This window comes from Mobula hypostoma, chromosome 7 (assembly GCF_963921235.1).
Source record: "Mobula hypostoma chromosome 7, sMobHyp1.1, whole genome shotgun sequence".
NCBI classification, from domain to species: domain Eukaryota; kingdom Metazoa; phylum Chordata; class Chondrichthyes; order Myliobatiformes; family Myliobatidae; genus Mobula; species Mobula hypostoma.
Window position 1 is genome coordinate 173,834,157 of NC_086103.1, and position 13,734 is coordinate 173,847,890.

Sequence of the window (13,734 nt, forward strand, 5' to 3'; positions counted from 1 at the left end):
CTGCTTGTATTACCCTGCTGCCACATGATTGGCTATTTAGATATTTACAACTGTACCTAATAAAGTGGCTACTGAATGTGTACGTAAATGCATAGTGAATATTGTTCTCTTCTCAGTGATCTTGAAATATAAAGCCTGTCCTTGTACCTTTCTAGGGTAATTGATGGACGTAACCTGATGGGACTACTGAGGGGCGAGGTGCAGAGGTCAGAGCATGAGTTTCTGTTTCATTACTGCGGAAGTGCTTTGCATGCAGTGCGATGGCATCCAAAAGACTGTAAGTGTTCACCACCTAACATTTCTTCATACTCTGTAGGTGTGAGTCTCAGTATAGCTACAGGTATGCCTGACTTCATTGGGGCCACGTCTGGCCGACTGAGCAGTTCGGCCTTCCAGAGGTAGAGGCCCGAACGTTGAAGCTCCTAGGCCAGCTTCTCTGGAGGTTGGAGGCCCACTGCCTGCAAGTCTCTTGAGTCTGGACGAGGAATTGGAGATTGGAAGCCCAGTGTCTGTGAGTCCAGGCCAGGGATTGGAGGTTGGAGGCCGAGTGTCTGTGAGTCCAGGCCAGGGATTGGAAGTTGGATGCCTGATCTCTGAGAGTCTGGGCCACGTTTTGGAGGTTGGAGACCTGATATCTGAGAGTTCTGTGCTGAGGACTGGAGACCCAACGTGAGTGTGAGAGTTAGGACTGAGGACTGGGGGCCCAGAAGCAGCCTGTCCTGAAGTAGAAGGCCTGTCTGTGTATACTAATGGGCAGAGGAGGGTGGGAAAGGGGATTGTGGTGCCGTTGTTGTCTCATTTTGCTGTTGTTGTTATTGTTGCTGCTGCTTGTATTGCTATGTTAGCGCCAGAATGTGTCGGGACACCTGCAGGCTGCCCACATCCCCACACTTCCTTAGGTTGTGTTGGTTGTTAACACAAACGACACATTTCATTCTATTTTGATGTACATGTGATAAATAAATGAATCCAATCTGGTAAAATCAAAGGAGACTCACAGACTCACATCACCAGCTCGTTGATGTTTTCTCTCTTGAAGGTCCAGTTTTAAGCTTAATTAATGGAGGCATAGGTAAGGCAGGGTTCCTCCAGGTTGCTTTCGCCATGTGGTAGTGGGAATCAGCTCCCACTACTTACTAAATGCTCCCAATGGCGTGTGTCTCAAATAGGCTCTGACAACCAAGTCCTTGGCCTACACGTGTGGTCTAGCCACTAAGCCTGGTGCAACCATTCCACTGACAGGAGAAGGAGCAAAGATGGGTTACCGGCACCTTAAGACCAGTTGCTTCAGGCAGAAGGGGCTCATCAGCTGCGGTCAGCAGCTCATCTAAGAAAAGGAAAACTCTGATCTCAAATCTCTGCTGCCTTGCAGCTATACATGTTCGAGGGCAAGGGTTCAGGAGTAAGTTCCAAGAAAAAATCCAGAGCTGAAGTCCCTAAGGCAGTCCTACCTTGAGTTCAATGCTGAATGGCAATTTCCGCGGCGCTGTTGGTGCCTAACTGTATCAGTGTCGGACCTGCACCAGGACCGTAGCCCTCTGTATCACTCCCATCCATGTACTTAACCAAACTTCGCTAAAATGTTGAAATTGAACCCGCATCCACTTCTTCCGCTGGCATCTCGTTCTGCGCTGTCACCACCGTCTGAGTGAAGTAGATCCCCCTCATGTTCCCCTTAAACATCCCACTTTTCATCCTTAACCTCTGAGAAGCTGCGGTCATGCATGGAAATTAAAATCCTTTTGTCAGCTGCGTGAGGTAACCTTACCTTGCTGCATTTTTGAGAATTTATTTCCTTCCTTCACAATTTTTTTTTCCTCCCTTTCAGCTGACTCTGTGTGGAAGGCTCACTTGTTTACACCTAGATCCGAAGATAAAAGCTGCTACCAAACTGAAGCAGGGGGATGCCATGGTGAGTTTAACACCTACCATGACCCACCTTTGCTCTTTGACCTCTTAAAAGACCCCTCAGAGGCAAACCCATTGTCGCCTGCCACAGAGCCTCTTTTCCATGAAATCCAGGACCAAATCCGATTGGGTGTGGAACAACATCGGAAGACCTTGTCTCCAGTGCCTCTTCAGCTGTCTTGGAGTAATGTTCTCTGGAAGCCCTGGCTTCAGCCCTGTTGTGGTACATTTCCATTCTGTGGCTGCAGTGAAGATCCCATTCAGCCCAGTAAAACACTCAAACCTGGCAAATGATTCTAATGACTGCTTCATTATTAAATTATTGACATTCCATGATTTCGCTTGGGAATAAAAAGCAGAAGTGAAATCTGACCATAAGATACAGGAACAGAATTAGGCTATTTGACCCATCAAGTCTGCTTTGCCATTTCATCATGGCTGATCCAATTTTTCTCTTGGCCCCAATCTCCTGCCTTCTCCCCGTGGCCCCAATCTCCTGCCTTCTCCCCGTATCCCTTCATGCCCTAAACAATCAAGAATCTATCAAACTCTGAACATCCGTAGGGATGTTTGAATGGGAATTAGAACAACTTTATTATTGGTGTGTGTACTGATATATAGTGAAACACTTAGATTTGCGTGCCATTCATACAGATCATTTCAAAACATAACTACATCAAGATAGTGCGAGGGAAAAGATACAACATCATGTTACATATCGTGTTACAGTTACAGAGAAGGTGCGGTGCAGGTAGACAATAAGGTGCAGGGCTGCGATGATATAAATTGTGCGGACAAGATTTCATCCTAAATGTACAAGAGGTCCATTCAAGGGTCGAGGTAGAAGCTGTCCTTGAGCCTGCTGGTGTGTTTTTTCAAATTTTTGTATATTCTGGAGGAGGGAAGAAGAGAGAATTTTCTGAGTGATAGGTGCCTTTGATTATGCTGCTTTGTCAGAGGCAGCAAGAAATGGATTTTATTTTATTTATTGAGATAGATCAGAGAACAGGCCCTTCTGGCCCTCCAAGCTAGGTCCTAAGCAATCCACCAATTTAACCTAGCCTGATCACAGGACAACTTACAATGACCAATTATCCTACCAACCAGTACGTCTTTGGATTGTGATAGGAAACTGGAGCGCCCGGAAGAAACCCACATTGTTACGGGGAGAACATACAATCCCCTTACAGGCAGTGTTGGGAACTGACGCCCGGTCACTCGTACTGTGAAAACGTTCTGCTGACCACTATGCTATCGTGATGCCCCATCTTGTCAGGCTCCTATCTTCATCTGCTGGGGCTTTAATCTTTGCAGTTTGCCTTCCTGACTCTCTCCATCTCTCTAACTCTGTTTCCCAACTCTTTTTAGCCCAACGCTCCCCCCCCCCACCCCCAAAGCACCTTCATACTTGTCAACGCCTTTCTTAGGCATAATACATTATCTGGTGCCCCCATAGTGTAAAAACTTATCTACCATATGCTAACATTATAAAAATGAGTCTGCTTTAAATAATTATTTGTCATTAAACCTAGCTGACACGGTATCTGTGCATTGTACAGCAGCTTTGATATCAATGTGAGCCTTGAGCTTGATGATCTATAGCAAGTGTTGAAATATCTGGTTCAAGATGTGACAGCAAAAGCCTCAAGTCCCCACGTGTAACAATGTCCAAGCGGTTTCTGTTTTTTGTGAGTACATGGTTCACTGCACTGAAGCCTCTTTCAACAAGGTAGGAGGATCGAAATGTAATGAAAAGCAGTTTGGCTCTTCTCCAAAGACCTGGAAACTTTGCATGACAGTGTAGCCACATACCACAAAAGCTGACATTTTTGAAAAGTATTTTTGATTTTTCATCATTCTGAATTTCGATAATTTCTTCTTGCAAGCTCTCTTCCTGTTCTTCCACCTTGAAAAGGAATGGGTTAATTAATTACCCAGTAAGGAATTTCCAGATCCTTCAAATCCTTGAATCAATGCTGAAAATCCTTCTTCAGTGACTGCAGGTGTAAGCAGTACTCTTGCAAATCAGCAGCTGTGAAAGAGAGTGCCATACTTTCCATGCAGGGAAACTAAGAACATTCTGCTCCCAATGTTTTGCTTTTCCAATTTTCTGATAAAAATGGACACTGCAGTTTTTGCCTAGATTAAATTAAAATGCTCACCCTGCAGTTTCATATTTAGAATGTGCATTTTGTTATACAGATTGGCTAGGTATGTCATTTCTTGGCAAATGACTCGAGTGTACAACGCTTTTCAAATGCTTTTTCCATCCTCTGGAATTGAGTAATACCATAATTAGCCTTTTCAGGGTATCTTTTATCAAGTGTTCCTGCAATTTTAATGGTTTCATGGCTTCATTAGGCAGTGCAATGTAACAGATAAGGCATCGCTGATTTGATGGGAACAGAATAAAACCATACTCCTAGTATGTTAACTTGTATTGACACACTTTGTTTCTGAATAGGATTAGAATTCAAGGCTCCACTGCCTTCAGACTCATAGAGATCGCACTATATGTACTTATCCATCATTAACAGGGCTAAATTAAAACAAAAGATTAACACAAACTGGAAATGCCTGTCAGATGTTGACGATGACAGCGAGTTGACACGGTCAGTCAGGTCTCGTGCCTCAAGTTAGGGTGCCGCTTAAACCCCCCCCCCCCCCCAGAATCTTGAATGCCCCCCGATGACTTCTATTACCCCTACCGCCCCTTTAGGACTCCTAACGGCCCCCTTGAGGGGGTGGTACTGCCCCCGTTGGGAATCACTGCTCTAACTCTTTCTTGCTCCTTTGCAATGCTTCATTCCTCTTTGTCCCCTACTGTCATGATGAAGCCACTCACAGTTTGGAGAAGCAACCCCTCATATTCCGTCTGGAAAGCCACCAGCCTGATGGCATAAACATCAATTTCTCTGACTTTCAGTAATTTTTCTCTCTCCGCCCTCCCCCCTTCCTATTCTTCCATCCCCGCTTTGGCTCTCCAGTTTTCTCTTGTCACGTCCCATGGTGCTTCTCCACCTTGCCTTTCCCCCATGTTCCACTCTCCTCTCCTATCAGATTCCTTCTTCGGCCTTTAGCCTTTCCACATATCACCTTCCGGTGCTCTGGTTTCCTCCCACGTTCCAAAGGGTGTTAGTAGGTTAATTGTAAGTTATCATGTGATTAGACTCAGGTTAAATAGGCTTGTTGCTCCAGTAGGGCCTGATCCATGCTGTATCTCTAAATAAAAAGAAAATTCTTGTTCCAGTAATGTCTTGGACCCTTTGCTGCATTAAAGGTGCTACAGAGATGAAACCTTTTAGTCCATAGGACCATTAGGTCTAGGAGCAGAACTGGGCCATCGAGTCTGCTCTGCCATTTCGTCATGGCCGATCCAGTTTTCCTTCTTATCCTCAATCTCCTGCCTTCTCTTCATATCCCTTCGTGCCCTGGCCAACCAGGAATCTATCAACCTCTGCCGTAAATATACTTAAAGACTTGGCTTCCACAGCTGCCAGTGGCAATGAATTCCACAGTTTCACCAATCTCTGGCTGCAGAAGTTCTTCCTCATCTCCGTTCTAAAAGCACACACCTCTATTCCAAGGCTGTGTCCTCTGGTCTTGGACTCTCCCACCATATGAAATACCCTTTGGTATCCTCTTTAATATTATTGGCTAGCTTACTTTCATATTCCCTCTTAACCTTCTTAATGATTTTATGTTGTCTTCTGTTGCTCTAGAAAAGCTTTCCAATCCTTTAATTTCCCACTAATTTTTGCTCCATTATATGCCCTCTCTTTGGCTTTATGTTGCTTTTGACTTGTTAGCCACGGTTGTGTCGTCTTGCCTTCAGAATACTACTTTCTCTTTGGGATGTATGTATCCTGTGCCTTCTGAACTGGTTCCAGAAATTCCAGCCATTGCTAATCTGCTGTCATCGCTGCCAGTGTTCTTTTCCAATCAATTCTGGCCAACAGCAGCAGAAGATCTCAAGCTTACCTGCAGTGACCATTTAATTAAGTACAAGAGCTAACTAATAGTCATAGTCATACTTTATTGATCCCGGGGGAAATTGGTTTTTATTACAGTTGCACCATAAATAAATAACTAGTAATAAAACCATAAATAATTAAATGGTAATATGTAAATTACACCAGGAAATAAGTCCAGGACCAGTCCATTGGCTCAGGGTGTCTGACCCTCCAAGGGAGGAGTTGTAAAGTTTGATGGCCACAGGCAGGAAAGACTTCCTATGACGCTCTGTGCTGCATCTCAGTGGAATGAGTCTCTGGCTGAATGTACTCCTGTGCCCAACCAGTACATTATGTACTGGATGGGAGACATTATCCAAGATGGTATGCAACTTGGACAGCATCCTCTTTTCAGACACCACCGTCAGAGAGTTCAATTCCATCCCCACAACATCACTGGCCTTACGAATGAGTTTGTTGATTCTGTTGGTGTCTGCTGCCCCAGCAAATAAATAAATTGGAAACTGAGAGTACCAGGCAAGATCATGAGTGGTTTAAATGTTATAGATAGAAATGAATGGTGTAAGAGCCAGAGATGACAAAAGGTTGGACAAAAGATAGACTGAGGATGTGAGGAAAGTTACTTTTGCAAAGAAAATGAGTCTAACTTGAAGCAACATATACAAAATGCTGGAGGAACTCAGCAGGCTGGGCAGCATCTATGGAAAAGAGTGAACAGTTGACGTTTCAGGTGACACCTTTCATCTGATCCTGATGAAGGATCTGGGCCCAAAATATCAACTGTTTACTCTTTTCCATAGATGGTGTCTGGCCTGCCGAGTTCCTCCAGCATTTTGTTTGCGTTGCTTTGGATTTCCAGCACCTGCAGATTTTCTCGTGTTTGTGAGTCTGACCTGAATTTCAGCATCTGTATGAATGGCAGAAACGGAATAAAGCCTTCTGAATGGAGGGAATATTGTACAGAGCTTTGTGAAAGGAACAGCTGAACATGTCTGACACATTTGCTTTACTAGTTCGATGGGCTAAATTGTCTTCAGGCCTAAGTTCAAAGTCAATTTATTATCAAAGTACGTATAAGTCACCATATTGTGAGGAGATCCTGGAGTACTCCTATTAACTGTGCTTTTGAAGAGAGAGAGAGAGTTATTTACCACCAATATGTTGCTTTTGAAGAGAGAGAGAGGGAGAGAGAGAGAGACACGAAGAGTAACGGTTGGACTGTCACTTTAAGGCATTGGAAGTAACTTTGGATTTCTACTGAGTTGGGTTTGGAGACAGCGTCGAGCAGCTTGAATGTTGCTATGGTGACTGAAGGCAGGTTGTTGGTGTTACTTTCAAGGACTTGTTGCCTGCTTGCATTTCTTTGCAGACAAAGGAAGGAGGGACTCTGAGTGACAATTGATGCTCAGCATGGGAAGATAAAATAGGAGGTCAGATGATACTGACCTCAGACACAAGACCTGGACACTGAAGGAGATTTGTTGTGCCCGCAGAGAAAGTGGGTTTTGGAGCATTGATCAGGCGGGTCGATCCAAATTGCTATTCCAGTGAAGGAGAAGGGGTTGACCAACGGGGGGGGAGTTGTCGATGTGTCCACCCTTGCCGGGGTGATAGCTCCACCACAGGAAAACTGGTCCCCCGGTTAAACTCAGTCGGTGACTTGTGAAGGATTTCAGAGGACGACGAGAAGATCGACGGCAACAGCTCACCTGAAGACTCAACTCACTCTCTCTCTCTCTCTCTTTCTCTTTTTTTAAAATATAATTTTTATTGAGTTTTCGAAGTGATTACATAGAATGATAATATCTACCCACCCCTCTCCCCTTAACCCTTCCCCCCGATATATACCCCTACCTGAAAAAAAAGAAAAAGAAAGAAGAACTGCCTGGATATTGGAAGGTTTCCACATGCTCCATGGGATTCAAAATAAATTTAGTATATTTATTTATTACTTTCCCCAAGGGACCAACTTCTTTGTCATCGGAGCAACTAAATATGCCATCCTATCTGTTGTAAATATGGGTGCCAAATATTCAAAAATGTATCATATTTATCTCTTAAATTATAATTAATTTTTTCAAGTGGAATACAACTGGAAATTTCATTATTCCAATAATTCATACTTAAATACGAATCCGATTTCCAAGTAACTGCTATAGCCTTCTTGGCTACTGCCAATGCAATTTTTATAAATTCTTTCAGATATTTATTCAGTTTAAGTTTCGGTTTTATCCCTTCAATATCACCTAATAGAAATAATATAGGGTTGTGTGGAAGTTGAGTTCCAGTAATTTCTCTCTCTCTCTCTCCATCACTATTCAACTAAATACCATGAACTGAACTGAACTGAACTTTACTCAACATCGTAACACTGTATCTTTTACCCCTAGACTTAAAGAAGCTTGGTTTTTCATACATATATATTCCACACTTACTTTTATATATAATCATTGCAAACCTGTTTGATTTATCTACATATATATTAATGTATTGCATTGTTACTAATAAATATTAGTAGTTTATAGCAATGCTGGACTCCAAAGTGGTTTCTACTTCAGCTGGTTTCTTTATCCCCGTCACGGGGTACATGACAATATTTAGTGCCTATAAAAAGTATTCACTCCTCCCCGCTTGGAAGTTTTTCTGTTTTATTGTTTTACAACACTGAATCACATTGGATTTAATGTGTTTTATATGCTGATCAACAGAAATAGACTTTTTTGTGTCAAAGTGAAAATAGATCTCTGCAAAGTGATCTAAATTAATCACAAATATAAATAATTGATTGCAAAAATATTCACCCCCCTCTTTAATATGACACACCAAATCATCACCAGTGTAGCCAATTGGTTTCAGATGTCACATAATTAGCTAAATGGAGATCACCTGTGTGCAGTCAAGGTGTTTCTAGTCATTGTAGTAAAAATACACCTGGATCTGGATGGTCCAACTGCTGAGTGACAGGGTTTGGGGTGGCTATACCACCAAAGGATAGTGGAATCAGCAGAAGAACATCTAATAAGTTAGGGGTATATACAGTGAGGATGCTGGCGGTGTTGGTTGCGTTGCGATGGGTGGAGAAAGCTAGACAAGTCAAAGTGTTGATATGCTCAGATTCATCCTCAGTTCTAGCAAGTTTGAGGTCTTTTCACTCAAACAGTTAGCAAGATGTAATTTATGAAGTCCTTCAGTTAGTCACAAGAATTGCAAAGCAGGGAGGTCAGGTAAAATTTCTATGGTTTCCAGCACATGTAGGGGTGAGGGGGAATGAGAGGGTGGATGAGTTGGCAAAGAGGGCGTTAAAGAAAGAAAATATAGAAATGCACATTAGTATCAAAAAAGCAGAAGTTAAGTGTGTAATCTGGGAAAAAAAAATCATCCAAATGTGGCAAGAAAGAAGGGACAGAGAGGGGAAAGTGAGGCATTTATATCAAATACGAAAGAGTGTTGCAGTTACTAGGGTAGGTAGTGGATACAGAAGAGAGGAGACTGTGTGGACTAGGTTAAGGCTGGGGCACTGTGTATTAAACAAAACATTGAAAATGATAGGGAAACACCAGATAGGATTGTGTGAGGAATGTCGGGAAGAGGAGTCAGTAGAACATGTAGTTCTGAGTTGCAGGAAGTATGGGATACAGAGAGAGATGATGAGAATTAATCTAAGGGAATTGGGGGTGCAGGAATTCACATTAACAGGGTTGCTGGGCATAGCTGAGAAAGCACAGGTTAGGGTACTTTGAGCTTTCTTAAGGGATACAGGGGTGTTTTATAGGATATGATGGATAAGCAGGAATAGGGTACTAGGATGGGCAAAGATGGGAGGGTAAAGTGTAGGTTAGGGTGTGTGTGTGTGTGTGAGAGAGAGATTGGGTGAAGGGATTTAGAATGTAAGTCTATCATACACTCCGGAGCAGAAGGTGGCGGTAATGCACCATTAAGCTGGGTGCCAACCGCCGTAAAACAAGACGAAGAAGAAGAGAAGAAGGTCCAACTGCTGGTGAGTCATTATCCTGGCAAAAACTACGTCATGAAGACAAAAGAACACTCCAAGCAACTCTGCGAAAAGGTTATTGAAAAGCACAAGTCAGGAGATGGATACAAGAAAATTTCCAAGTCCCTGAATATCCCTTGGAATACAGTTAAGTCAATCATCAAGAAATGGAAGGAATATGGCCCAGCTGTAAATCTGACTAGAGCAGGCCAGCCTCAAAAGCTGAGTGACCGTGCAAGAAGGGGTCAAGTGAAAGAGGTCACCAAGAAACCTGACAACTCTCGAGGAGTTTCAAGCTTCAGTGGCTGAGAAGGGAGAGACTGCATATACTACTGTTGCCCAGGTGCTTCAGCAGTCACAGCTTTATGGGAGAATGACAAAGAGATGGCCACTGTTGGAAAAAAAACTCACATGAAATCTTGGTTAGATTTTGTCAGAAGGCTTGTGGAAGCTCTAAAGTCAGCTGGAAGAAGGTTCTATGGTCTGATGAAAGCAAAATTGAGCTTTTTGGCCATCAGACTAAACGTTATGTTTGGCTTAAGCCAAACACCACACATAATCAAAAACACACTAACCCTACCGTGAAGCATGGCATACTGTGAGGATGTTTCAGTGCAGCAGGTCCGGGAAGACTTGTGAGGGTAGAGAATAAAATGAATGCAGCAAATTACAGAAATCCCAGAGGAAACTCTGATGCAGTCTGCAAGAGAACTGCAACTTTTGAGAAGATTTATTTTCCAGCAAGACAATGACCCCAAGCATAAAGCCAAAGCTACATAGGAATGGCTAAAAAACAACGACGTTAATGTCCTGGAGTGGCCAAGTCAGAGTCCAGACCTCAATCGAATTGAGAATTCGTGGCTAGTTTTGAAAAGAGCTGTTCACTCACAATCTCCATGCAATCTGACGGAACTTGAGCAATGTTGTAAAGAAGAATGGGGAACAATTGCAGTGTCCAGCTATGCAAAGCTGATAGAGCAGACACAGACTCAAGGCTGTAATTGCTGCCAAAGGTGCCTCTACTAACTACTGATTTGAAGGGGGTGGGTAATTATGTAATCAGTTGTTTTGTGTTTGATAATTGTAATAAATGTAGACTGATTTGTAGAAATTAGTTTTCACTTTGACCTGAAAGATTCTTTTCCGTTGGTCAGTGTCAAAAAAGCCAAAAAACTTAGCCCTGACATCTCCTCTGTACCTACTTCCAAGCACCTTGAAACTGTGCCCTCTTGTGCTAGCCATTTCAGCTCTGGGAAAAAGCCACACAATCAATGCCTCTCATCATCTTGTACACCTCTATCAGGTCACCACTCATCCTCCTTCGCTCTAGGAAAGGCAGAGTTCACTCAATCTATTCTCATAAGGCATGCTCCCCAATCCAGGCAACATCCTTGTAAATCTCCTCTGCACCCTTTCTATGGTTTCCACATCCTTCCTGTAGTGAGGCGACCAGAACTGAGCACAGTACTCCAAATGGGATCTGACCAGAGTCCTATATAGCTGCCACATTACCTCTCGGATCTTAGACTCAATCCCACGATTAATGAAGTCCAATGCTTTGTATGCCTTCTTAACCTGCACAGCAGCTTTGAGTGTCCTATGGACTCAGAACCCAAGATCACAGAAGAATCATGGAGTGATGTCTTTGATCCTTCAGACCTTTGGTTGACAAACAATTTGTTGGAGGGAAGCAAGGGGTCAAACCACATCTTTGTGTGGAAGGCAACCGTCAATATTTTGGGTGGAAATCCTGCATCAGGATGTATTGAGCTGTAATTCAGCATTCTTCCCCGAAAACTGCTATGATGAGTGTATGATGTCTCTGGATCTGTACTTGATGGAGTTCAGTAAGATGTGGGGAGATCTCATTGAAACCCATTGGCTACTGAAAGAGCTAGATAGAGTGGACGTGGAGAGAATGCGTTCATTAGAAGAGTCTAGGATCTGAACACACAGCCTCAGAATATAGGGACATCCCTTTAAAACGGAGATGAAAAGGAGTTTTGCACACAGAGGTGGTAAATCTTGGGAATTCATTGCCACAGATGTGGAGGCCAAACCATTGAGTGTATGTTTAAAGCAGAGATTGTTACGGGGGTTACGAGTTAAGAAAGAAGGCAAGAGAATGGGGTTGAAATAAAATCAACCATAACTAAATGCAGGAGCAGATAGACTGGATTGGGCTGACAAAATTCTGCTCCTTTTTCTTATGATCTAATACTGCTCAGCCTGCTGAGTTCCTCCAACTCAGTGTTTGTTGCTACAGATACCAGCATTTGCCATCTCTTGTGTCTCCATACCTTTAATAAACTTTCTTTCATTGACACCTAAAGTTTTACTTCCCCAAGTTTATCAAGAAACTTGTTTTTTGCAATGATTTTTTTTTAAAGTTTCACGTCTTCTGTCACTAGGGCTGAACTTCCTGTTCCCTGCTCATACCAGTCAACTAGGTCACTTTAAGTCCATCAATTGTAACAACAGCTAATGTTGGTTTTCCGGGTTACATTGGTCCTGACTCCACTGGCTAGCCTGAGTCTATTTTTGTTGGCTACAGGAGACCTCAATGCTCTTCTCCCAAATAAGGACTTGCCCCTGTTTTAATTCCCTTGCTTTACTGTGAATAAGGCATTTTAAAACCAGATTGAGCCAGTTCAAGTCAGACACTAGGCTCAATTTACTTCATTTCTGTAATTCCATAAACCTGCAGCAGGTTATCAATAGGGGCTTTGTTATGTTCATTTTCAATCACTAATCCAGCCAGAATTAGCTCAGGAAACAGTTCACAAAATGCTGGTCACAAGAACAATTTCACAAAACAGTGGTGGTCTTCTCTGCCAGCAACGAAGACTTTGGGTTTGTCTGCTTGGTTTTGGAATGAGGATTAATTCATTATTGTCACATGTACCAAGAAACAGTGAAAAGCTTGTCTTGCACATCGTTCATATTGATCAAATCATTACACAATACCTTGAGGTAGAAAAGGTAAAACAATAATAATGCAGAATAAAGTGTAAAAGCTCCAGAGAAAGTGCAGTGCAGATAAATGATAAAGTGCAAGGTCATGTAAGGAGGTACATTGTGAGATTGAAGGCTGATTTATACTTGTGTGTCAAATGTACGTCGTAGGTACTATGTACCCTACGCCAAACCCTACACCGTAGGGTGACATGCACCTCCCTAAAAATGTAACTCATGCTTTCACAGCGACGCAGACCACAGCAACTGTGATTGGCCCGCTTGGTAGCATCGCATTTCCGGTTGCTTTTCTCCGCCGTGTCCGTACACTGATGCGAAATAAATGGTTGGAGATGATGAACCAAATCGTCAAATCTACCTGACGACATCTCAAAATATTTGAAATGAAGTTCCTCGTCCATGTCTCTCACGAAGAAACTCAACACAGTGGCATAGAAACCCCATCGCCAACTAGCGTTTTGGTGGGGAATTGCAGAGCGACGCAGACACAACTACACATGCTCGCTACGGCGTAGGGCTACGCAGAAGTATAAATCAAGCCTATGGCGTAGCCCTACGCACAAGTATAAATGAGCATTAAGTGTCCATTTTCACATACTGCAAAAGGTCAGTACAACAGTCGGCTAATAGTGGGGATAGATGCTGTCCTTGAGCCTGGTGATACATGATTTTAGGCTTTTGTATCTTCTGCCTGTCAGGAGAGGGGAGAAGAGAGAATTTCAAGGGTGATTATTCTGGCTGCTTTACTGAGGTGGTGAGTAGTATAGGCAGGATCCATGGAGTGGTGGTGGGGGGGGGCTGGTTTCCGTGACGTACTGAGCTGTCTCCACACCTCTGCAGTTTCTTGTGGTTGCCTGCAGAGCAGATGCCATGCCAAGGTAGAAT

At 43.1% G+C, this 13,734-nt stretch overlaps 1 protein-coding gene across 5 annotated transcripts in view; it reads left to right on the plus strand.

Moving 5' to 3' along the window:
• Positions 1-13,437, plus strand: part of LOC134349764 (arylsulfatase D-like) — an 85,164-nt gene extending 71,727 nt beyond the window's left edge. For 4 of the 5 annotated variants that reach the window (XM_063054603.1, XM_063054606.1, XM_063054607.1 and 1 more), the window contains 2 exons: positions 156-277; positions 1,829-2,213. In XM_063054603.1, the coding sequence (XP_062910673.1) occupies positions 156-277; positions 1,829-2,202 (496 nt within the window). In that variant the 3' untranslated portion in view covers positions 2,203-2,213. Of the gene's footprint in view, positions 1-155; positions 278-1,828; positions 2,214-13,077 lie in introns of those variants that run through there. The other variant, XM_063054605.1, reaches the window with a different exon arrangement.
• The last annotated feature ends 297 nt before the right edge of the window (positions 13,438-13,734 follow it).